The sequence below is a fragment of the Spinacia oleracea genome, chromosome 6, assembly GCF_020520425.1.
Source record: "Spinacia oleracea cultivar Varoflay chromosome 6, BTI_SOV_V1, whole genome shotgun sequence".
In the NCBI taxonomy this organism is placed as follows: domain Eukaryota; kingdom Viridiplantae; phylum Streptophyta; class Magnoliopsida; order Caryophyllales; family Amaranthaceae; genus Spinacia; species Spinacia oleracea.
In genome coordinates, this window is record NC_079492.1 from 97552764 (window position 1) to 97577420 (window position 24657).

The 24657-nt window shown below is 34.1% G+C and overlaps 1 protein-coding gene across 2 annotated transcripts in view; it reads right to left on the reverse strand.

Moving 5' to 3' along the window:
• The window catches only part of LOC110792610 (uncharacterized), a 29183-nt gene that overhangs the window by 1033 nt on the left and 3493 nt on the right, over positions 1-24657 (reverse strand). The window contains exons 2-13 of one of the 2 annotated variants that reach the window (XM_056831671.1): positions 22745-22859; positions 21763-21856; positions 2747-2868; positions 1990-2022; positions 1785-1889; positions 1552-1671; positions 1324-1459; positions 929-1099; positions 681-836; positions 474-580; positions 297-381; positions 69-210 (exon numbers count right to left, since the gene is read on the reverse strand). In XM_056831671.1, the coding sequence (XP_056687649.1) occupies positions 69-210; positions 297-381; positions 474-580; positions 681-836; positions 929-1099; positions 1324-1459; positions 1552-1671; positions 1785-1889; positions 1990-2022; positions 2747-2868; positions 21763-21856; positions 22745-22839 (1366 nt within the window). In that variant the 5' untranslated portion in view covers positions 22840-22859. Of the gene's footprint in view, positions 1-68; positions 211-296; positions 382-473; positions 581-680; positions 837-928; positions 1100-1323; positions 1460-1551; positions 1672-1784; positions 1890-1989; positions 2023-2746; positions 2869-21762; positions 21878-22744; positions 22860-24657 lie in introns of both variants that reach the window. The other variant, XM_056831670.1, reaches the window with a different exon arrangement.

Below are 24657 nucleotides of genomic sequence, written 5' to 3' on the forward strand. Positions count from 1 at the left end.
TTAGGAAGACATAACGCATGTTTGAATATTCATTTAGACTAAGAAGTTCGACGCATCAAGATCAATACCTGATTCAATGTGGACAATTGATGCAGATTTATAGTCTCCTATATATCCTGGAACCCATGCATAAAAGTTGTAAGTGCCAACATGAACACCTTTAATCATAAACTTTCCTTCACGGTCAGTTTGAGTCCAGAATTGATAACCCTATACCACTAAGAGATAATTATTTCGGTGTTCACATTATGTGATATATAATATGAAATCATATGCTATTCATATTTGTTCCTTACTTTCATTTCCGTTTTCCATGAGCCCGCGTCACCCGGTGCAGACAAACCAACCCATCCAGAATTTGCAGGAATTGGTTCTTTAGTTCTATGATTCATAGAAAAATTATAAGGGTAATATAAAAATATATATCATGATTTAAACAACGAGGGTAATATATAAAATATTTAAGAAAATACCCATCACTAACGAGCAATCTTCCCTCGACTGATCCACGTTCATTAGCCTTAGGGTAATCTTTCGATAAAGGGAAATCATAAGGCCAACTCTTAACTTCCTTAAGCATCTGATATAATTGAAAGTTGTAGGGGCTTATTTAATTGGTTAATCTGCTAAATTTTAGTTGCAAAGATACAAAAATATATATTTAAGTCATATTTATATACCTGATCTTTTGCATTTTTCCAAAGAATATGAGGATCTCCTTTCCCAGGAATGGAATTTAAATGCACAAAGTATGGTCCAAACACCTTTTTCCATGGCTCCCCGTCCTTGAACTTCATTATTAGATCGGGACCACCATAATGAGTACTATGAAACATCTGTAAATTGGTAGGAATAAATCATACCTTGCGAGCATACAAACTTGTAGATAACATAAGGAACAGTAGAAATGTTTAGGTTGAGTACATACGGCAAGCATTGTGGGACCAACATGAGATGTAAGGTCTTGTTTAAGAGGTCCTCCCATTCGAAATTCATCACTTGCTGTTATCATCCATATTCCAATTCCGTGATCAGTGGAAATCCAACCATGTAACTTGTTATCTTTATCATCACAAGCATATTGATATTTATCATCAACCTAAACAAAAGTTGAAATCAAAACAATGCCTTTTATACAAATTTTTGTAACACAATTTGTTATAGGAGGTACGCACTTCCTTTCATGAGAAATATTCTACATCAAACTGAAGACACACCAAGTAAAATTTATACATGACTTCTCTTCTTAAACACCTTAAATAGTTCAAAATAGTTTTATTATTAAAATTAGTTTAGGAAAGCTTGAGTATAATATAGATATACCTGTCCTTTGATCTTCTTATTAGTTGGATTTGTCAAGAGAACGGCTTCTTTGAAGGCCAAAGTCTGACCAGTGTGAAGGTCTTGTATTAATGGCATTAACCTTTGTATAGTATCTGAAACAGCCATATAACGGAACCTAACAAAAATACGATATCTTCCTAAGGAAACAAAATATATACATATATAAACAATAAATAAATTGTGCATGAGCTCTAGAAATAATCATACTTTTGAGGTTGAAGCTTAAAAACAGTCCTTATCTGATCCACATTCAAAGCAGGTGATCCTTGTTCACGCTCAAATATGGCATAAGAGTAGAACCCAGAGCTACCTCGAAGCAATACATACCTACATAAATAAACAAATATAATATTAATTAATTAGCCTCAAGTTCCTTCACAATGCCTCTTATCCTTGTTGTAGTTGTGTTTGTTAGTTCGTAGAAATTATATGTATATTACCTAATATCTACTTTCATTGATTGTGAGTTAGTTTGGGGACATAAAAATGAAATTTCTACTTGATCTTCTGTTTGGTTTATGATTTTAAAACTTGATCCTGAAATCCTGCAAATTGAAGTCACTTGTTAGATGTTTTCAACAATGCATTATTACCATGTAAGTAAAATAACAACACACACACACACGAATGACACTCAAAATGTACCCTATTTCATCTGATTCGTCTGTATCCCAGTACCTGTACATAAAACACATGAACCAAAATATAAGTCGTTTTAGCTTATTATAGATTATTTATAACAAAATATAAGTCTTTCTACAACATTATACAACCATTTTATGATATATATATATATATATATATATATATATATATATATATATATATATATATATATATATATATATATATATATATATATATATATATATATATATATATATATATATATATATATATATATATATATATATATATATATATATATATATATATATATATATATTACTTCCTTTGTTTATTTAAATGCATCACTTGAATGGACACACAATTTTAATAGATAATTTGTTATTTTGTTGTATTGTTCAATAGAGCAAGTAAATAAGTTACTTTTTTAGTAAAACCAATAATTGGGACCATGATAGAAATTGCATATGAGGTTTATTATTATTATTATTATTATTATTATTCAAGTGTGGACCATGAGCGAGAGTGATAAACAATAAAAAAATGAGTAAGGATTTATGAAAGAGAAAAAATAATAAATTATGGTAGAAGGATGTCAACTATAAAAGTGATACATTTTTTTAAAAAAAATCCCATAACAAGCAAGTGATCCATTTTTATTTAAAAAAAACATACGAAGGGTGGACGTAATAAGTTAAAGAGGCTTATATTTTGATCAAAGTGAGTGGTATAAGTAACTGAATAAATTCCAATGAAGTAAAAAAGAAGAATGTACCCTCTATGAGATATCTTCTTGGTTACATCAAGTATATTATCTAGGCCACCATAGCGTATCCCTGTTATGTATCCCTCTGGAACAGAGAAGGCGACTTGAACTATGCCATTGTCCAAAACAACCTACAAAAAGTGTAGTTTTATTTTCAATTCACACGTGACATGAATTATGTTTAGTTTTTTCAATATTTTTTCAAAACACATGAATTCGAAATTGTTGACGCAAGGGATAGTGTTTTGATACAAGTATAAGAAAAGGAACCATGATTTTTAATTTCGCTCTCATCTTCCTCCAACACTGGTATTTCGCTCTCCTCTATGTCAAATGTTATGTGTGCCTCGAATCTTTCTTGAAACATGTTAGGGTGTTATAGTGAAAGGTCTGACTTAAAATGGAAATATCTCATGATCTACTCATTAGATTGAGTTGATTCAAGTTGGAGGTAAAATCTTGGCTCAATATCTTTCCAACGCCTAGTCATAAGCTCATTTTGGATGAGAAATGAGGGAGTTATGACTATTTTACGAGAAGTTGACATGCAGCAGGGGAAGTTCGGCCGAACCTGCTGGAGGTTCGGCCGAACCTGCTGGAAGTTCGGCCGAACTCTTAGGTGGTTCGTGAAGGAAATAATGCCCTTGGTCCAAGTATGCATTCTATGTTAAGTCTAATAAATGCGGTTCAGTATTAATTAACAAGTTAATAATTCAGTGAGATCAAGTGAGCTGAATGCCTAGCTAGAGGCCGCTTCAGTTCAAGTGGAATTAATGATATTAATTCACAGCTTACTCTTGACTGAACCCGTAGGGTCACACAAATATTACGTAAACGGATCAAGTATTTAATGGCATTAAATACTCTATCTATGGATATTCGGAATCGACGGATCTTGGTTTCAGTGGGAGCTGAGATCGTCACAAGCAAGAAATGAATACTCCGGAAATGATGATATTGCCGGAAACGGAAATATGGATCGTATCAGAAATATAAATATTATCCAAATCGTAGATGTTGCCGGAAACGGAAACATGGTACGTATCGGAAAATATTATCGGAAATGGAAATATTGCCGGAATCGGAAATATTGCCGGGAACGGAAATATTGTCAGAATCGGAAATATTATCGGAATTGGAAAATAATTCTGGAAACGGAAATATTAAATATTTGTTCGAAACGGAAATTAATTCCGGAATCGGAAAATTAAATATTGTTCGTATCGGAAATGAATTCCGGAATCGGGAATTTAATCGGAAGCGTATCGTACGAATTAGCATCGGATGAGGCCCGCTAGACGAAGGCCCAGCACGAAGCCAGGCCATCGCCCAGCGAGCCGCACGCAGCAACGCACACCTCGACCAGGCCCAGCGCAAGGCCAGGCCCAGCCAAGGGCGCGCGCGCGCGCAGCACCGCACATGGGATGTGCGTCTGTCGTGGGCCGCAAGGCCTGCGCAGGTGCACGGCTTGTACGATGCGTGTGCGGGAGATCCTAATCCTATTAGGATTTGTGCAAAGATTAAAATCCTAATCCTATTAGATATGCTTTGTAATTTAGAGTCCTAATAAAGTTCAAATTAGCAAATCCACATCCTAGTAGGATTACAATTCCTTTTCCATACTCCTATAAATAAGTGCCTAGGGTCACAATTTATGGGTACGATTGAAGTATTCAAAGGGTAAGTTTTTGAAAGAAAAATCAGCCATACACTTGCAAACACATAGCCGAAATTCCTAGTAACCTTAAGGGCGATTCTAGTTGGTCTAACTTGAGGCGGATCCGGACGTACTGTGGACTATCTACGGAGGGACGACATTTGGAGTCCTAAAGACTTGTTCTTGTTCGGTTCGGGCGCAGCTAGGGAAGGCACGCTACAACATGTATGCATCTATTCTATGCTAAATGATTATGTGTAAATAATATGCTTTCCTGGCTTTATTGTTTTTCCGCATGATTTATGAATTGTCATATGTATCATAACCTAACAGTGGTATCACGAGCCTCTTATTATTTTCATAATCTAAATTGCATGAACATGGTTAAATATTACAAATTTGCAAGAATTAAAAGGGGTGATTAATTTTCGTAATTGTTAATTAATTGCAAAATTGCGTTTATTTAATTATACGTACGCAGTTTTTCGGCAGTTTCTTCGTTACTCATCCAAATCGAGTGATTTTTGTGTCAATTCCGCATGTAAAAGGCATTCTAAAATTTTGACAAAAACAATATTTTTCGGCCGAACCCAGAATTCTCAAATTCGAAGCCTAACTATGACATTTCGGAGGTTTTAGTTTTTCGAATGCAAAATTTCGTAAATTTAAGATGTTAAATTAAATATTTTCGATTCTTGTTGATAAATCTTGAATTTTTGATTGACCTACTGTATATGTTTAACAAGTTTGAATGCCTAGCCTTGTTAATTATACAATCTAATTTGTAATTATGATTAATTTGTTGAAAATTGGAATAATTTAGAATTAATTTGATTTTCATAATTAGTTATAATTTAATTAGATACCTATGATTAAAAACCACCATAAAAATTGTAAATTTATGTTAAATTTTAAATTTTTATGACCTAGACTTGAATCCATATTAATCGGAAATCAATAAATTAATAAATTTTCGATTTTTCGCACTAAAATTATGAAATTAATATTATTTATTAATTTGTCATTAATTTTGAATATAAATTTTTAATTTTTATGCGATTCGCTTATATAACTTGCACGCACAAAGCAATGGACGCTACGTGTTACCCTTAAGGGGTGTTGTATTGTGCGGGCATGCGACGACGAGCAAGGGAGCTCGTCGCCCATGCGGTACGAATGCAGCGAGCAAGGGCATGGTGCACGAGCACAAGGCAGCAGCCCTGACTTGTGTCGTGGGCTGTGAGCAATGGGCGCATGGGCAAGGGCGAGAGCAAGGCACGAGCTGTCGCGTGTGGGCAGCAAGCGTGCTGCGCCACAGCGCGCACTGCCTCGCGCAAGCATGCGGAGCCTCGCGCGCAGCTAGCGCAAGTGTGCGTGCGACGAGCGCTGCGCCCAGCGATGGCGTGCAGCGTGCTTGTTGCGACGTGCGACGAGCGCTGCGCCCAGCGATGGCGAGCAGCTTGCCTGTTGCGACGTGCGACGAGCGCTGCGCCCAGCGATGGGCTGCGGCAGCATGCTTGTTGCGACGAGCGCTGGCGCGCGCCTTACGATGGGGAGCAGCAGCGATGCGACGCAGCGCATGGGCTGCGCGCACATGGCCAGCGATGGCTGTGTGCGTGTGGCCCATGGGCGTGCGTTGCATGGGGTTGTTGCGTTGCGATTAGATCGTTTTGAAATTTTAATTTGAAATTTTCAGTTTACGTAATTTTAATTAATTTTAAAATTAATAATTTAAATAATTTTCTTGGATTTTAATTTTGAATATTGTAATTATAATAAATTTTATTTATTCTAATTATTTTACTAAAATTAAAATCATGAATTAATTTAAATACGACTGAAATTAAATTAAATTTTTTGGATTCAATTATAAATTTATATGAGCTTTAAATTTTAATTAAATTTGTATGTTTCCGGTTAGATTAGAAATACATTTTTATGTTTAAAATTAGTAAAGCATATGAATTTATTGGTTTAAGTGGGAGCTCTTTTTAGTCATATACTCTTGATTAGGTCTACAAATCCTTAAGGTTAAAAAAACTTGATTAGAATTAATAAGGACTTAATAATTGGTAGATTATTGGTGCCCTTGATTAATTGCTGCAAATTTTTATGTGATGCATAATGTGTTTTACTAACCAGCTATGTGGGCCATTCATGTTAATGAATGGGTGAATGGTATATATTGTATATGTACTGTTTTCCAGGTTATGAAGTGACTAGTATGGCCCAAATAGGATAGAAAATATGGTCTGCGTACCATTAATTTGAATGTAATTGGTCTAAAGTACCAAAATTGTTTTTCAATTCAAATATGGTCTACGTACCATCAAATAGTTGTAATTAGTTTAATTATAGCTTATCCTATTTGAAGAAAATGGTGCCTCCCACGGAGATTTTCGAGACGGACTTTGAAGTTGAAGCTTCAAGGTGAAGTCGGGCCATACTAGATCACATTTATCTTATGCATGCTTTAAGTTATTTATTGCTTTAAATATGTCTTAATTATGCATGAGATTGTGGCTTGATTATATTGCATGATTAAGGATTTTAGTTCACTTAAAATCTAACCAACATAGTAAGAGCCTTAAGTTCCAAACTTAAAAATTGAGTTAAAAGGTGGCATGCCAAAATATACACTTGCTTGGATATCCTTTTGCATCAATCTAGTAATAGTTTTCGCTCAGCGAGGTGTTACTTATTGGTCCTAAAGGGGCAAGGTACACAAATAATTGTGAGTACATGTTAGTTTTGGTGAAACTCAACGATATAAGTAAGGAGTCCTTTTATGTCGTGGCAAAATCGATAGGTTTACCTAATAAGTTCTTAGACGTACCTATCAACCAAGAATAGTTTCTAGACTATTAGCAAAAGGCTTTTGCTTACCTAAAATGTTTTAGAATTGAGTCGACAAACTGTGCTTAATTCTTCAATGGTTTTAGGGTCTTGGAATCATTTTATTCACACCTGCCGGAACACATAATTCGAATAAAATGCTAATGACTTGTTTAAATTGCATGGTTGCTTTAATTTTTAAGTTATTACTCATGATAAATGTTTAGACTTTGCATGCTTCAATGTATGTTTTAATTATTGTTTATAATTAAATATCTTGCACTGCAATAAATCCTTTTAGAAAGGTAACAGTAAATTTCCTCGATTGGTAGTGAATCCAAGAACGATTCACGGAAATGAGAGAAAATGAGCAATTTAAAATGTACGTTTCTTATATCGACTTTTATGGTTGTTTTCGAATATCAAAATCGAATGGCAAACCAATTGGTGCTTGTGAATTCAAAATACAATGTAGTTTTGAGATCATAAAGCATTGAGTTTAAACGCTCAGCCTTACCAATGGTTAACAACCTAATATATTTGTCAATTTAATTCTCGAATGAGTCTAGTCCCTAGACATTCGAATAGATTGATGCTTAGAGAACTTTAAAAGCTTCTGGTAAGATCATCTAGTTGAAACAAAATATTCAACATAAATTAAAATGGTAGTTAAGAACCTTGTTGGAGTGACATTGGACATATCTAACAAAGTATAAAAGTCAACACTAAAGAATTCAATTCTTAAGACTATAAGAAAGGGTACAAGAAATAGGAAAACAAAGGAACAAATGAAAGGAATTTACAATTCCGTTTCTACCTAAAAGTTAATGTTTAAAGAGAAGTGACCTAGCAATCAAACTTCCTTGGTATCATATACCGCTTGAGGTTCTTACTTCCGTAATAACTCAAACAATGGAAGCTAGTGTACACTAATGGCCTACAAGTAGGAAATGAAGCATGGCAATGCTACATTAGTTGTAGGGTCATCTAGTTTGTTTTAAAGTCCTTTCAAAGGCTGGAACTTAATGGCTATTTTCACTACAAGAAATTGTACTATTAACGACGGGAAATCCCGTCGCGAAAGGCCAATAATTGTTGATTAACGACGGGATTTCCTGTCGCGAACCCGTCATAAAAGGGGGCCGTCGTTAATAGAAAATCCCGTCGTAAACCCGTCGTAAAAGACATTTGCGACGGTTATTCCCGTCATTGTTTGGTTCTTAGCCCCGTCACAAAAGGCTTTTGCGACGGGATTTTTGACCCGTCGTAATTAGGTTGTCGTAAAAGATACAAATTCTTGTAGTGTTTGTTCCACAATCAGCATACCTAAATTTTTGTTTTCAAACACAGAAAGACTCACATTCAGAAGAACAAAAACAATGTTTGTTTGTTTATTTGAATGAAATGGTCATTTACGGGTTGAGTCAATATGCTTGATTAAAACAAACAAATCTTTAACAATAAAACTTTACTAGGTTCAAATCAATCTCTTGATTTGAGTTCCACTAACCTTTGGCATTGTTGCTTAGACCATATCAACAAGTTAACATTCATAAGCTCTATTTTGATGGACTTTTTGAAAGTTGATTGATTTCTAGATCATTCAAGACAAGCTAGTCTTACTTGTTGAAAGTAACAAAAAAAAATGAACTATTGTTAGAACGCCTACACAATAGAGTTCACAGCTAAAGAAAGATTTTATGACTTTATTATTTCACATGGACTTGAGTGAATATAGGTTTATTTACTCAAATGTGATATAAGTTTGAATTTGTTTGGCTAGTTCAAAGATTCAGAAGTATAAAAATCCACATGGCAAGAAATCATAAAGATCTTGGATAGATCATGTTAATGATTACTTGAGACCAAAAATGATCATCAATGATTGTGTGTTGTAATTTCACGATCGAGCTCCATAAGATATGGCATATCTAAGTTGGATTGATCGAAGTCAATTAGTACTTGATTCGATCAATGATAGATCATAAAGACTTTTCCTATAATTTCTAAAACAAAATGCTCAACTACCACCAAACTAAACCAAATTCGTCAAAGCTATTGAAAAGTAATTTCAAAATATCTTTTCATAATATATCTAAAGAGTTCCTAAACTCAGTGGGAGCTTAGTGTTTGTTATTCAACAAACGAAGGCCCCAAGTATAGATATATGTTTCATTGTGATTTATTCAAATGAGACACAAGGGTATTGTTTCTACCACGAATTTTTGAGAACATAATGTTTGTTTGCTCGAAATGATGTCCTTTTGGAGATTCGTTTCCAAAATGACAAGTGGGAGAAAATAGACCTCGAAAGTCTTCGAGGCGAACAACAAACATAGACGGACATTCCGGAGGCTTTTCGAAGTTCTTTAGAAAATCCGAACACGTATTCTTTAAGGACTTTAGAAGTGGCTTTAAAGAATAGACATCTCTTAGAAGACTTTACAAGTGCTTCAAGGAGAACAGAATATTCAAAGGACTCTCAAAGTGCCTGTTGATATTCTATTGTTTGATGTTCTATACCCAAGTAGGCATAGAGTTCAAATCACTGAAACTATGAGATTCTTCTATTAGATAGTGAAGAAACATGGAGTTCAGGTCACTATGCAATTCTTCTATTAGATAGTAAAGAAACCTACAACTTACAGTCAAACTATTATCATGTAGATTAATGAGTTTGTGACTTGTAAGAAAGCTATGACGAAACCCAGATTCCCTAAAATGGTTAGAGGCCATATATAGACTCAAATGTTTTAGATGGTTAAAGGCCATAAAACATAACCAATGTTTTGATGACAAAATTGAAATTTTGTTGATTTGCAAGAATAGTTTCACACCTATTAGTTGCAAGTTGGTTTTAAGGATAAAAACCATCAAACATGGAATTGTGTTCACACACAAAGCTAGATTAGTTGCTAAAGGTTACAAGAAAATTAATGGCATGGATTTTGTTGAAACCTCATGCATAATCATAATGCTCAAGTCTATAATTCAAGCAATGATTGCATATTGGTACATATGACAATTGGATGACAAAACGTATTCCTCAATCAAATGATGGAAGAAACTATGTACATGGAATGTTATAGGATTTGTGGATCCTAATAAATGCTTGAAAAGAAAGCTAGCTTACGAAATCTAAGTACAGATTTAAGCAAGCAATTGGGAATTGGAACTGTATTTTAGTGAAGCTAATAAGCATTTTAGTTTCATAAAATATACATGATTCTTATAGATATATAAGAAGTTTAGTGGGAGTACATAAAACTTAATTGGTCCTATGTGTATCACACATATCTCTCTATTGTGAAATAACATTCAAATGCTAATGACTTAGATTTGAAATTATTCATCAATGATGGACCATGGCGAAACTTAGTACATACTGGGTATTAAGATCTATTTACAAAGATCTTATGATATTGTTTTGGATTAAGTAATGGCATTTACTAAATCAAACACGAAAGACTCCATTGGAGATATTCGACCCATATGAATAAATCTAAGTAAAGAATGTTTGAACTATGTATAAGCATTTACTAAGTTAAAACATCAAAGGATCTAAGTGAGATTCTTAACCTATATTATATGTCAAAGAATTTAGCTGGATTCAGTATCTACTGAAATTGAATGAGCTAAAGTTACATGAATAGAATTCAATTGAGAATTATTCTGCAAAAGAATTTATCATGTATGATATAATATGAGGATCGCCAAAAACGTATCGTATGACTTTAGGCATGACGAATATATACCAATCTCTATTGATCTAAGTAAAGATCAACTAGATTGAGATCAAGAATACTTATGGTACTTAAAAAGGTACATAGGAATAGTTCTTGATTCAAGGAAATAAAGATGTGCTAAATATTGATGCGACACGCATAAACACTGGCAAAGGATCAAGCAAGACCCTTTGGAGTTAACCATTGACAAAAACGAGCTATAGAGCATCGTGTTTTGAAATGGCAACATGGATTGGAGACCATGAGTTGTTGCGTGGGATATTAAAATATTAATTTCTATGTTCTAAGATACAGCTGGAAAGTATTCCACATATATTTGAACTGCTTGGATAAGTAATTCCAAACAAAGCATCACTAGCAACCTATAAAGTTGAAGTAAAAGTACTTATTGCCTAAGAAGCAATAAAACAGGGTTGTTTATGTTAAAGAGTTCTTCATTGAACTTGGGTAGATCACATGTCTGTTGACTTAATAGTTCTTCATTGCAAAATGCGTAGAACCACTATTGTAGCAAGAAAGACTAGATCACAAAATAAACATACTCAAAAGATCTTATCATCTATCTCGAAGAACATTCGATGAAAAGGATATTAAGATTGGCAAAGCATGATAACTAAACCTATGCAACAAGTGAGAAGCAACACTCACATTGTAGCACTGGAAATCAAGCATAGCTTTGAATTCCATGAACTGTTTTAAAAGATGGGTTTGAGGCCCATGGTTGTAAAACATAAGGGTTAAACATTTATCATATATGAAATGTATTTTCATATTCCATTTAATCTTGGTTTAGTATTAAATGATGAGTCCCTTCAATTTGACGATATATTCAAGATAGACTGTCAGGACCAGTCCTGTGACTAAGAAATGTCTATCAAGTGAACTTGAATGTCAAAAGTTGAAAATGGTCCCTGGTCGGAGTTTTCTATAAAATTGGACGCATAGAAAACGTTAGACGACTAGAATGCAAGATGACTAGTAGTTCTGTTTCTTAAACTATGTGGACATGGCAATGTCATAATAATTTGCATAGATACTTACTTTGGGAAGACTAGTATCGGAAAGACCTATGAAACTTTACTGTAAGAGATGAAAATCTGTCATAAGTAAATTTGATTAAAATTATTAGACACTAAATCCTCAATACCTGAGTGATTTGAGATTACTTGTTTGAGAACTGGTTGCTTTGACGTTGACCAACCGTCGCACCGTAAAAGGAGGCTATAAAGGCAACGCTCAGGTAATCACCTATCAAACGGAGTCTAATCTCAAGATCGCAAGATTGGGATTGTCCTCCCATAAATCGGGATGAGATGCTTAAAAGTTGTACAAGGCCACTCGGAGAGCTAGAAACTGTGAAATGCATGGCCGTGCTCGGATGAATCATAGGCTATGATTATCTGTTTATTTGATCAGTTGAACTCTGAAACCGAGAAACACCTCTGGACATAATAAGGATGACAACTCTTACCTTATGTTCAAGAGCAAGCATCGAGAGACAAAGGAATTAGGAAATGCACACTTGTCCCTAAGGACAAGTGGGAGACTAAAGGAAATAATGCCCTTGGTCCAAGTATGCATTCTATGTTAAGTCTAATAAATGCGGTTCAGTATTAATTAACAAGTTAATAATTCAATGAGATCAAGTGAGCTGAATGCCTAGCTAGAGGCCGCTTCAGTTCAAGTGGAATTAATGATATTAATCCACAGCTTACTCTTGACTGAACCCGTAGGGTCACACAAATAGTACGTAAACGGATCAAGTATTTAACGGCATTAAATACTCTATCTATGGATATTCGGAATCGACGGATCTTGGTTTCAGTGGGAGCTGAGATCGTCACAAGCAAGAAATGTATACTCCGGAAACGATGATATTGCCGGAAACGGAAATATGGATCGTATCGGAAATATAAATATTATCCAAATCGTAGATGTTTCCGGAAACGGAAACATGGTACGTATCGAAAAATATTTCGGAAATGGAAACATTGCCGGAATCGGAAATATTGCCGGGAACGGAAATATTGTCAGAATCGGAAATATTATCGGAATTGGAAAATAATTCCGGAAACGGAAATATTAAATATTTGTTCGAAACGGAAATTAATTCCGGAATCGAAAATAATAAATATTGTTCGTATCGGAAATGAATTCCGGAATCGGGAATTTAATCGGAAGCGTATCGTACGAATTAGCATCGGACGAGGCCCGCTAGACGAAGGCCCAGCACGAAGCCAGGCCATCGCCCAGCGAGCTGCACGCAGCAACGCACGCCTCGACCAGGCCCAGCGCAAGGCCAGGCCCAGCCAAGGGCGCGCGCGCGCAGCACCGCACATGGGCTGTGCGTCTGTCGTGGGCCGCAAGGCCTGCGCAGGTGCACGGCTTGTACGATGCGTGTGCGGGAAATCCTAATCCTATTAGGATTTGTGCAAAGATTAAAATCCTAATCCTATTAGATATGCTTTGTTATTTAGAGTCCTAATAAAGTTCTAATTAGCAAATCCACATCCTAGTAGGATTACAATTCCTTTTCCATACTCCTATAAATAAGTGCCTAGGGTCACAATTTATGGGTACGATTGAAGTATTCAAAGGGTAAGTTTTTGAAAGAAAAATCAGCCATACACTTGCAAACACATAGCCGAAATTCCTAGTAACCTTAAGGGCGATTCTAGTTGGTCTAACTTGAGGCGGATCCGGACGTACTGTGGACTATCTACGGAGGGACGACATTTGGAGTCCTAAAGACTTGTTCTTGTTCGGTTCGGGCGCAGCTAGGGAAGGCACGCTACAACATGTATGCATCTATTCTATGCTAAATGATTATGTGTAAATAATATGCTTTCCTGGCTTTATGGTTTTTCCGAATGATTTATGAATTGTCATATGTATCATAACCTAACAGTTCGGACTAACCTGAAGAGAATCAGGAACTTTGAGATTTTGGAGGTTCGCCCGAACTTTGGGTAAGTTCGGCAGAACCTGACCTTGGTTCGGCCGAACCCTTTAAAAGTTCGACCGAACCCTGCGGGTAAACTGTTTTCTTCTCCGCAAGGTTTAATCGACTGGTCTCTTCTTGTCCCTTAGATTGGTTTGATGTCTAACACTATAAATACCAAATGTAATGAGAATTTCATAATTAAGAGAGAGAAACACAAGTGAGGTTGAAACCCTAGATCTAAGCATACATAGAATTCTCTCTTCTTCACCTTTGAGAATTCCTCTTTGTAATCCTTTCCCCATTGAAGAGTAATACAAGCTCCAAACCCTCCCCCGTGGTGGATGTAGCTCATTGAAGAGTGAACCACCTTAAATCTTTGTGTGTGTTTTAATTTGTTCAATTATTTATTCTCAGTATTCCAACATTAAATTTGTCATACAAATCAACATTTAAAATGTCCTTAATTCATAACAATTGGTATCAAGAGCTAAGGTTGTGTTTGGGTTGTTTGTTTGATTTCTTGGGGAGTATTGAATACTCATGTCGACAATGAAGTTGGATATTGAGAAGTTTGATAGGTCAATCAACTTTGGCCTTTGGAAATTGAAAATGAAAGCTATTTTGATACAAAACGGTGTGCACAAGGCTCTTGAAGGGAAGGATAAGAAACCCACTACCATGACGGAAGAGAAGTGGGAGGAGATTGATTTGAAGGCTTTGTCGGCGATATAACTTTGCCTCTCGAATGAAGTATTGAGGGAAGTTGCCAAGGAGGAAACCGCCAATGATCTATGGTCAAAGTTGGAGGCTCTTTATATGGCTAAAAGTGTCACCAATCGTCTACTACTCAAGAGTAGACTCTATGATCTTCGGCTTGAGGAAGGTAGTTCTCTTAAGTATCATTTAGATGAGTTCTTTTTGATTGTTATGAACTTTAAAATATTGATGGTGTTTTAGATTATGAGGATCTTGCAATTTACTTGTTATGTTCATTACCACTATCCTATAAACATTTTTGTGAAACTATCTTGTATGATAGATATGAATTGAGTATTGATGATGCTAGAGATGCTTAGACCATGTCAACAAGTTAACATTCAAAAGTTCTATTTTGATGGAATTTTGAAAGTTTATTGATTTCTAGATCATTCAAGACAAAGCAAGTCTTACTTGTTGAAAGTAAGAAAAGATATGAACTATTGTTAGAACACCTAGACAATAGAGTTCAAAGCTAAAGAAAGATTTTATGACTCTATTATTTCACATGGTTTTGAGTGAATATGGATTTATTTACACAAAGTGATATAAGTTTGAATCTGTTTGGCTAGTTCAAAGATTCATAGAAAAGTATAAAATCCACTTGGCAAGAAATCATAAAGATCTAGGTTAGATCATGACGATATGGCATATCTACTTTGGAATGATCGAAGTCAATGATGAACCATAAAGACTTTTTCTATAATTTCTAAAACAAAATGCTCAACTACCACCAAACTAAACCAAATTTGTCAAAGCTATTGAAAAGTAATTTCAGAATATCTTTTCATAATATATATCTAAAGAGTTGCTAAACTCAGTGAGAGCTTAGTGTTTGTTATTCAACAAACTAAGGCCCAAGTGTAGATATATGTTTCGTTGTGATTTATTCAAATGAGACACAAGGGTATTGTTTCCACCACGAATTTTTGAGAACATAATGTTTGTTTGCTCGAAATAATTTCCTTTTGGATATTCATTTCCAAAATGACAGGTGGGAGATAATAGACCTCGAAATTGTTCGAGGCGAACAACAAACATAAATGGACGTTCCGGAGGCTTTTAGAAGTTCTTCAGAAAATCCTAACACTTATTCTTTAAGGACATCTCTTAGAAGACTTTACAGGTGCTTCAAGGAGAAGAGAATATTCAAAGGACCTTCAAGTGGCTGTTGATATTCTATAGTTTGATGTTCTATACCCAAGTAGGAATAGAGTCCAAGTCGCTGAAACTATGATATTCTTCTATTAGATAGTGAAGAAACATAGAGTTCAGGTCACTGAAACTATGAGATTCTTCTATTAGATAGTGAAGAAACCTTGTAGTCAAACTATTATCATGTAGATTAATGATTTTGTGACTTGTAAGAAAGCTATGACGAAACCTAGATTCCCTAAAATGGTTAGAGGCCATATATATAGACTCAAATGTTTTAGATGGTTAAAGGCCATAAAACATAGTCAATGTTTTGATAACAAAATTGAAATTTTGTTGATTTGCAAGAATGGTTTACACCTATTGGTTGCAAATTGGTTTTAAGGATAAAAAACTATCAAACATGGAAGTGTGTCTTCACACAAAGCTAGATTAGTTGCTAAAGGTATCAAGCAAATTCATGGCCTGGATTGTGTTGAAACCTCATGCAAAATCGTAATGCTCCAGTCTATAAGTCAAGCAATGATTGCATATTGGTACATATGGAAATTGGATGACAAAACGTATTCCTCAATCAAATTTTGGAAGATCGAAACTATGTACATGGCATGTCATAGGATTTGTGGATCCAAATAAATACTTGAAAAGGAAAGCTAGCTTATGAAATCTAAGTACAGATTTAAGCACGCAATTGGGAATTGGAACTGTATTTTAGTGAAGCTAATAAGTATTTTAGTTTCATAAAATGTACTCCCTCCGTCCCGGAATACTTGACCTGTTTTCCTTATCGGGCCGTCCCTTAATACATGACCTGTTTCTAAAAATGGAAATATTCTAACAATATTATATTATTTCTCACTCCACCCCCATTAACCCACCTACCCCCTACTCCATACAAAAAATAATTAAAAATTCAACCCCTACTCTCCCCCAACCCCACCTCTTAACCCACCTCCCACTAACTACATTAAAATAATACCCCACTATCAACTACTACCTATTAAATTAAATAAGTCAATTCAAGTCTCTTAAACTCTGTGCCGGTCAAACCGGGTCGAGTATTCCGGGACGGAGGGAGTACATGATACTTATAGATATATAAGAAGTTTAGTGGGAGTACGTAAAACTTAATTGGTCCTATGTGTATTACACACATATCTCTCTATTGTGAAATAAAATTCAAATGCTAATGACTTAGATTTGAGATTATTCATCAATGATGGACCATGGCGAAACTTAGTACATACTGGGTATTAAGATCTATTTACAAAGATCTTATATTATTGTTTTAGATTAAGTAATGGCATTTACTAAATTAAACACGAAAGAATCCATTAGAGATATTCGACCCATATGAATAAATCTAAGTAATAGATGTTTGAACTATGTATAAGCATTTACTAAAGTTAAACATCAAAGAGTCAAAATGAGATTCTTAAACCTATATTATATGTCAAAGAATTTAGTTGGATTTAGTATCTACTGAAACTAGATGAGCTAAAGTAACATGAATAGAATTCAATTGAGAGTTATTCTGCAAAAGAATTTATCATGTATAATATAATATGAGGATCGCCAAAAATGTATCGTATGACTTTAGGCATGACGAACATAAACCAATCTTTATTGATCTAAGTGAAGATCAACTAGATTGAGATTAAGAAAATCCTATGGTACTTGTAAAGGTACAAAGGAATAGTTCTTGATTCAAGGAAATAAAGATATGCTAAATATTGATGCTACACTCATAAACACTGGCAAAGGATCAAGAAAGATCCCTTTGGAGTTAACCATTGGCAAGGACGAGCTATAGAGCATCGTGTTTTGAAATGGCAACATGGATTGAAAACCATGAGTTGTTGCGTGGGAAATTAAAATATTAATTTCTATGTTCTAAGATACAGCTGGAAAAGTCTTCCACATATCCGTGAACTTCTTGGATAGGAAATCCAAACAAAGCGTCACTAGCAACCTATACAGTTGAAGTAAAAGTAATTATTGCCTAAGCAAAAATGAAACAGAGTTGTTTATGTTAAAGAGTTCTTCACTGAACTTGGGTGGATCACATGTCTGCTGACTTGATGGTTCTTCATTGCAGAATACGTAGAACCACTTTTGTAGCAAGAAAGACTAGATCACAAAAATAAACATACTCAAAAGATCTTATCATCCTATCTCGAAGAACATTCAATAAAAGGGATATTAAGATTGGCAAAGCATGATAACTAAACCTATGCAACGAGTGAGAAACAACACTCACGTTGTGGCACAGAAAATCAAGCATAGTTTTGAATTCCATTAGTTGTTTTAAAGATGGGTTAGGGGCCCATGGTTGTAAAACATAGGGGTTGAACATTTATCTTATATGAAATGTATTTTTCATATTCCATTTAATTTTGGTTTAGTATTAAATAATGAGTCCTTTCAATTTGGCGATATATTCAAGATAGACTGTCAGGATCAGTCCTGTGACTAAGAAATGTCTATCAAGTGAACTTGAATGTCAAAAGTTGAAAAAGGTCCTTGGTCATAAGTTTTCTATAAGGTTGGATGCATAGAAAACGCCAGACGACTAGAATGCAAGATGACTCGTAGTTCTGTTTCTTGAACTATGTGGACATGGCAATGTCGCAATCATTTGCATAGATACTTACTTTGAGAAAACTAGTATCGGACAGACCTATGAAACTTTACTGTAAGAGATGAAAATCTGTCATAAGTAAATTTCATTACATTATTAGACACTTATCCTCAATACCTGAGTGATTTGAGACTACTTGTTTGAGAACTGGTTACTTTGACGTTGTCAACCGTCGCACCGTAAAAGGAGGCTATAATGGCAACGCTCAGGTAATCACCTATCAAACAAAGTCTAACCTCAAGATCACAAGATTGGGATTGTCCTCCCATAAATCGGGATGAGATGCTGAAAGTTGTACAAGGCCACTCGTGGAGCTAGAAACTGTAAAATGCATGACCGTGCTCAGATGAATCATAGGCTATGATTATCTGTTTATTTGATCAGTTGAACTCTGAAACCGAGAAATACCTCTGGACATAATAAGGATGACAACTCTTACCTTATGTTCATGAGCAAGCATCAAGCGACAAAGGAATTAGGCAATGCACACTTGTCCCTAAGGACAAGTGGGAGACTGAAGGAAATAATTCTCTTGGTCCAAGTATGCATTCAATGTTAATATAAATGCGGTTCAGTATTAATTAATTATGCAAGTTAATAATTCAATGAGATCAAATGAGCTGAATGCCTAGCTAGAGGCCGCTTCAGTTCAAGTGGAATTAATAATATTAATCCACAGCTTACTCTTGACTGAACTCGTAGGGTCACACAAATCGTACGTAAACGGATCAAGTATTTAAGTGAATTAAATACTCTAATTATGAATATTCGGAATCGACGGATCTCGGTTCCAGTGGGAGCTGAAATCGTCAAAAGGCAAATATAAATACTCCGGAAATGATGATATTGTCGGAAACGGAAATATGGATCATAACGGAAATATAAATATTATCCAAGTCGTAGATGTTGCCGGAAACGGAAACATGGTACGTATCGGAAAATATTATTGGAAATAGAAATATTGCCGGAATCGGAAATATTGCCGGAAACGGAAATATTACTGGAAACGGAAATATTGTCGGAATCGGAAATAAATTCTAGAATCGGAAATATTAAATATTGTTAGAATCGGAAATGAATTCCGGAATCGGAAGCGCGACGTACGAAACGATCGTCCGACGAGCTTGCTAGACGCAAGGCCCAGCACGAAGCCAGGCCCGCACCTAGCGAAGCCCGCGCGCAGCAAGGCCAGCGAGGCCCGCGAGCAACGAGCAAGGCACAGCCAAGCCCGCAGCAAGCGAGCCAGGTAAGGCCCAGCAGCAGCGCCCAAGGATGGGCCGCGTGCTGCCGGCGCTTGCCTTGGGCCGAGCCGCGCACAACGCTTCTCGTGGGCTGTGTATGTGTGTGTGTGCAATGCTACGAATCCCTTGTCGTTTAGGATTGCGTGATTAATCGTTTTCCTAATTCCAGAAGAATTAAATATTTTGTGTTTTATTAAACATTAAATTCTAATGGATTAATTTAACTAGAATTCTGATAGAATTAGTTATTTGAATCCTAGTGGAAATCTAAGTCCGATATTTCTTCCCTATAAATAGATGATTCATAATCACAATTTATATATCACAATCAATAAGTATTCATATAGTTTAAGTTTAAACGAATTTAATAATTTGCCTAAAACTAATAACTAATCTTATTTCGAATAAAACATAATACATTAGATAATATTCTAGTTAATTGAATCTAAGGCGGATCCGAACGTGTTGTGGACTATCTACGGAGGGGCGACATTTGGAGTCCTAAACTTGTTCTTGTTCGGTTCGGGAGCAGCTAGGGAAGGCACGCGTCACATGTATGTATCCTAAATTATGCTAATTGACTATGTGGCAATTAATTTGGATTCCTGGCTTTATGGGTTTTCTGCATGAAATATATGTTTTATATTTGTCATAACCTAACAGGTATTACGTACTCGCAAGTTGCGCCTGTAGCCCGTAGGAGTCATGGATGTAGACATGCAACTCAAACAAATAATCATACGTTCGAAAAGTATGTTTTCTTTTCCTTTACAATGGCTTTGTTAATTTACTCTTGTAGTTGTAATCTTATCATCTTATGTACTTCATTGCGATTAGGTGCTTACTTAAATCGTAAGATCGGTTGTTACTCTTTCTTTTGTACAATTTTCAAATTTGATGATTTACTTTTATTTAGATTTTGATGGGATTGGCTGCAAAATCCATTTGGGTCATGATGATGCATGTGAAGACTATAGTAAATTTTCATTTTCTATGTTTAGTTTAGTGTTGCTAATTATGTGGTAGAGTTGATGACATGGATGGACGTTGCGATGGGTGGTAAGGGTAGTGAATGGGTGGGTGACACTGGACAAGATCCACTAAAGCGGAACTCTTCAGTTTTGGTTGAATTGAAATTGACTTTCTATGGTTTTTTAGTACCAACAGAATGGTAGAAAATTATCTGTATAAAACTGCCAACAGAATGGGCGGTTCATTAAGTAGGATACTGCCCCGATTAATATGGTTTATCTTAAATAATCGCTAATTCATTTGACGGTTTCATATTGACAGATAATAAATAAACCGCTTTTCTTTCTAACATAATTCATAGACGATAGATTTGGAATAAAAGTAAGATGAGGTTTATTTCAAGAATTTCGATATCTAACCTTTTACCCGGAAATCATTTAGAAAATGGCAGTCACCTACATTTTTTTTTTCTTATATCCTATATAAAACAAATCGCAATCGTAATTTAATTTCTTAAATGTTAATGATATTAGATTTTTGAATATAATAAAATTACCTTTTTGATAGAATTGATCAAATGTTGTATTTGTAGACAACGTAAATAAAAAATGCTTTCTAACCCATAAAAGAAACTTTAAAATCTTAAAGATATTTTTAAAAAAATATGCACAACGATAAAAAAAAATCTCTTGATTCTCTAATACATTTATTAACTATTCTAATTGATACGACCGGGAACAACCAAGAAAATAAAGCCCTAGAAGAGGAGAGAGAGTGAGAAGAGAGGAGAAAAACGCCCTTAATTCTGTACACTTTTTTTAAAATTATTTCTCTCATTCATATTCAACGTAAAACTTTAAATTTTTTATTAAAATGATTTGTACGGGCCAAAACTGTATATTTGATTTTTTTTTTTTTTGTTGTAAAATATTAAGTACTCCGTATTATTTAGTTTCTTTAAATTTTCTGTAGATTTCTTTTTAATTTTTTTTTTTATCATTACCGGTGCTAATGTACGGACACACACTAGTTTATTAAAATAGGAAAGTGTGTCAACTAAAAATAACGGAGGAAGTACCATATTGGTTGTTGTATTGACCCGAACACCAGTAACCTCCCCCGAAATTGATGTGATTGGCTCCAACTTTGGTTTGACTTGAAGTCCTCTTCTACTGCAAGTCACACACAAAGTACTATTTCTATTTTAAGCAATCTAAAACTCTCAAAATTTTCAAATGAAACATTCATTTTATATAATATGACATGCTTTTGTGACAATATTCTACTCTTATATCCGTATATACCTATTAGGACAAGTTCTAACCACTACACCAAGATAAGCTTGATACTCTTATATTCATATATGCCTATTATCCATCGCTTATACACGTGGATGTTCATGCAAACAAGTTGTGTAAGAACATTTAAAAGCGAACATTTTTCAACCCAATAAAATGCATTAAATATCAATCTTAGGGTACCAACATAAAAATTTGTTACTCCCTCCGTCTCTTTTTGTTTTTTACGTCCATATATGCCTATTATTCATCGCTTATACACGTGGATGTTCATGCAAACAAGTTGTGTAAGAACATTTAAAAGCGAACATTTTTCAACCCAATAAAATGCATTAAATATCAATCTTAGGGTACCAACATAAAAATTTGTTACTCCCTCCGTCTCTTTTTGTTTTTTACGTTTGGTATTTTACACGCGTTTTAACGACTAATTAATGTGCATTGAGATTCTTCTAAGTTTTTCATGTAAACGAGGAAAATTACGTTTATTTATAATGTTTTCACTCTTATCAAAATTCTGATATGGGGAAAATGAGAAAAAGTTAATGTCTTTATGGAAAAGTGTGAGGGATTAAATAACTCAATTGATTTAATTGGTTAATATAATAATTGGGTACAAATTTTGATAGAATATTAAATTATTTATGTGATAATATAAAAGGAAATGTAAAGAACATTTTGAAACACCAAAAAAGGAAACGTAAAAAACAAAAAGAGACGGAATGAGTAGTAAGAAGTAGGGCACAAAATTAAAGAACTTACTGGATTCTCCCCCTACAATGTCCTGTAAATAATAATTGAACAAAAATTGTAGTCCAAAGTAGACCCTTCCATTTAATGACCTTGTCTTTCTCCATTTTTGTGTTTAATTTTGAGCCTGAAAAATCTCAATTTAATAAAACAAGAACTTTAATGTCGAAATATATATACTTAGAATGTACTTTTAACAGTAAGAAGCAAAGGAAAGCATTAGGAGATCCTACTTACAGGTAGAACACCTATTTATATACTATATTAAAAGAGAGGAAATCAATGTGATGATGACAAATGTCATTACATGATTCGCCTCTCTTTTAATATAAATAATTAACTTTAATAAAAAATTAAAGCAACCAAATTTCAAATACCAATAATATCACGTAATTTGTGAATAACTTCCCAAAAAATAGAACTGAGATTTACATATACGTATAAAAATATCTGTTACATAATCTGTAAATTGATTGCAAAAATGAGTCAAACTTATTATGGAAAATTACAAATGAAATGATATTGTTTTATCTTAGCTATAAGTAGCCGCTAATCTTTAACATAACATTGTTTAAAATTGCAACAATATTTGCCAAAAAAATAGTTTATGAAACTTGATTAAAAGAAGAAAACTTATTATATACTCATATACTTCATCTCTTTTCCATGTTATATAAGGAGTACAGTATACGCTAATCTTACTTGTACACTTGCGATAATCTTTGAGATAAAAATATTCTATGTTCCAATAATCCTTTCATAAAATATTATAAAAAATGTATTACATGTATATTCACTATATATGGTGTCCCTGAGATCACCCCTTGCAAAATTTTAGAAATTAAGCCGGAGATTGTGAGACTTTGATTGTTGACAAAAGTTGATAAAATTAATGCGTATTACATTTTTTTTTCTTTTAAAACTTGATAATACTAATGCTTTAAGAGTCAAAATTACAGTTTAAATAATTAAGGGAATAAAAGATTTAATTTATCTCTTAAATTCCGCAATTTAGAACGAAAAATAAATTTCAAATGACATGCAATTTGACAAAAAACAAAAAATGCAAGAACCTAATATGTATGCACTCAAGTAAATTTTGAATTGACTATTAATTATAATTGACTGTGAATGAAGCTAATTAAGAAAATAATTGATTATAAATTTCATTCAATAAAATTGTCATTTAAAACAAAATCATATTGTTAAGAAAGTAATTATTTATTTAAGGAATAGACTTAAAAAAAAAAAGCAAAGTAAATAAGTTAAACTGAAAATTTAGAAAAATAAGAAATTAAGGAAATAATCAATAAAAATAACTTATTATAAAATTTTCTAAAAAAACTTAGATTAAAATTAATGTTGAGATTCATCTCAAACTAAAAAAAATAGTTAAAATTGTGCAACTATTTAAAAATGGTGGTAGCATTGTAACAAAAATTAGTATGTATTAATATGTTTGCAACAACATAAATATTTTGAATATGTTAATGTAAAGGATTTCAATATCACTTATATAAAAATTTTCGTGCAAATTTAACATTTTGATATGTAAACCGTGCATCATACTTTATGATTGGACGAGTTTGTTTTTAGGTTGGGCTAACGACGAAGATAGACATTGATAATTGATTAATAAATAGATATTTTGTGTTGATGAGCGGATTTAAGGATATCATGTACCCACCTTGGTGATGGAGCGAGTTTAAATTTATTGGATTTGAAAACACTCAATAAATCCAAATTATGTATGTCACTTTTTAAAATTATATTATCAACATAATCAGTTTTAATACCCCGAAATCAGCATATGTCAATTTATTCAAAAGTTAGGTGAAAAATAAAGTAAATTATCTACCGAATATAGGGATGTTAGATTGTTAGCGAGCGGGTTCTTTGGGAGATCCCTCGCGGATTCGTCTCAT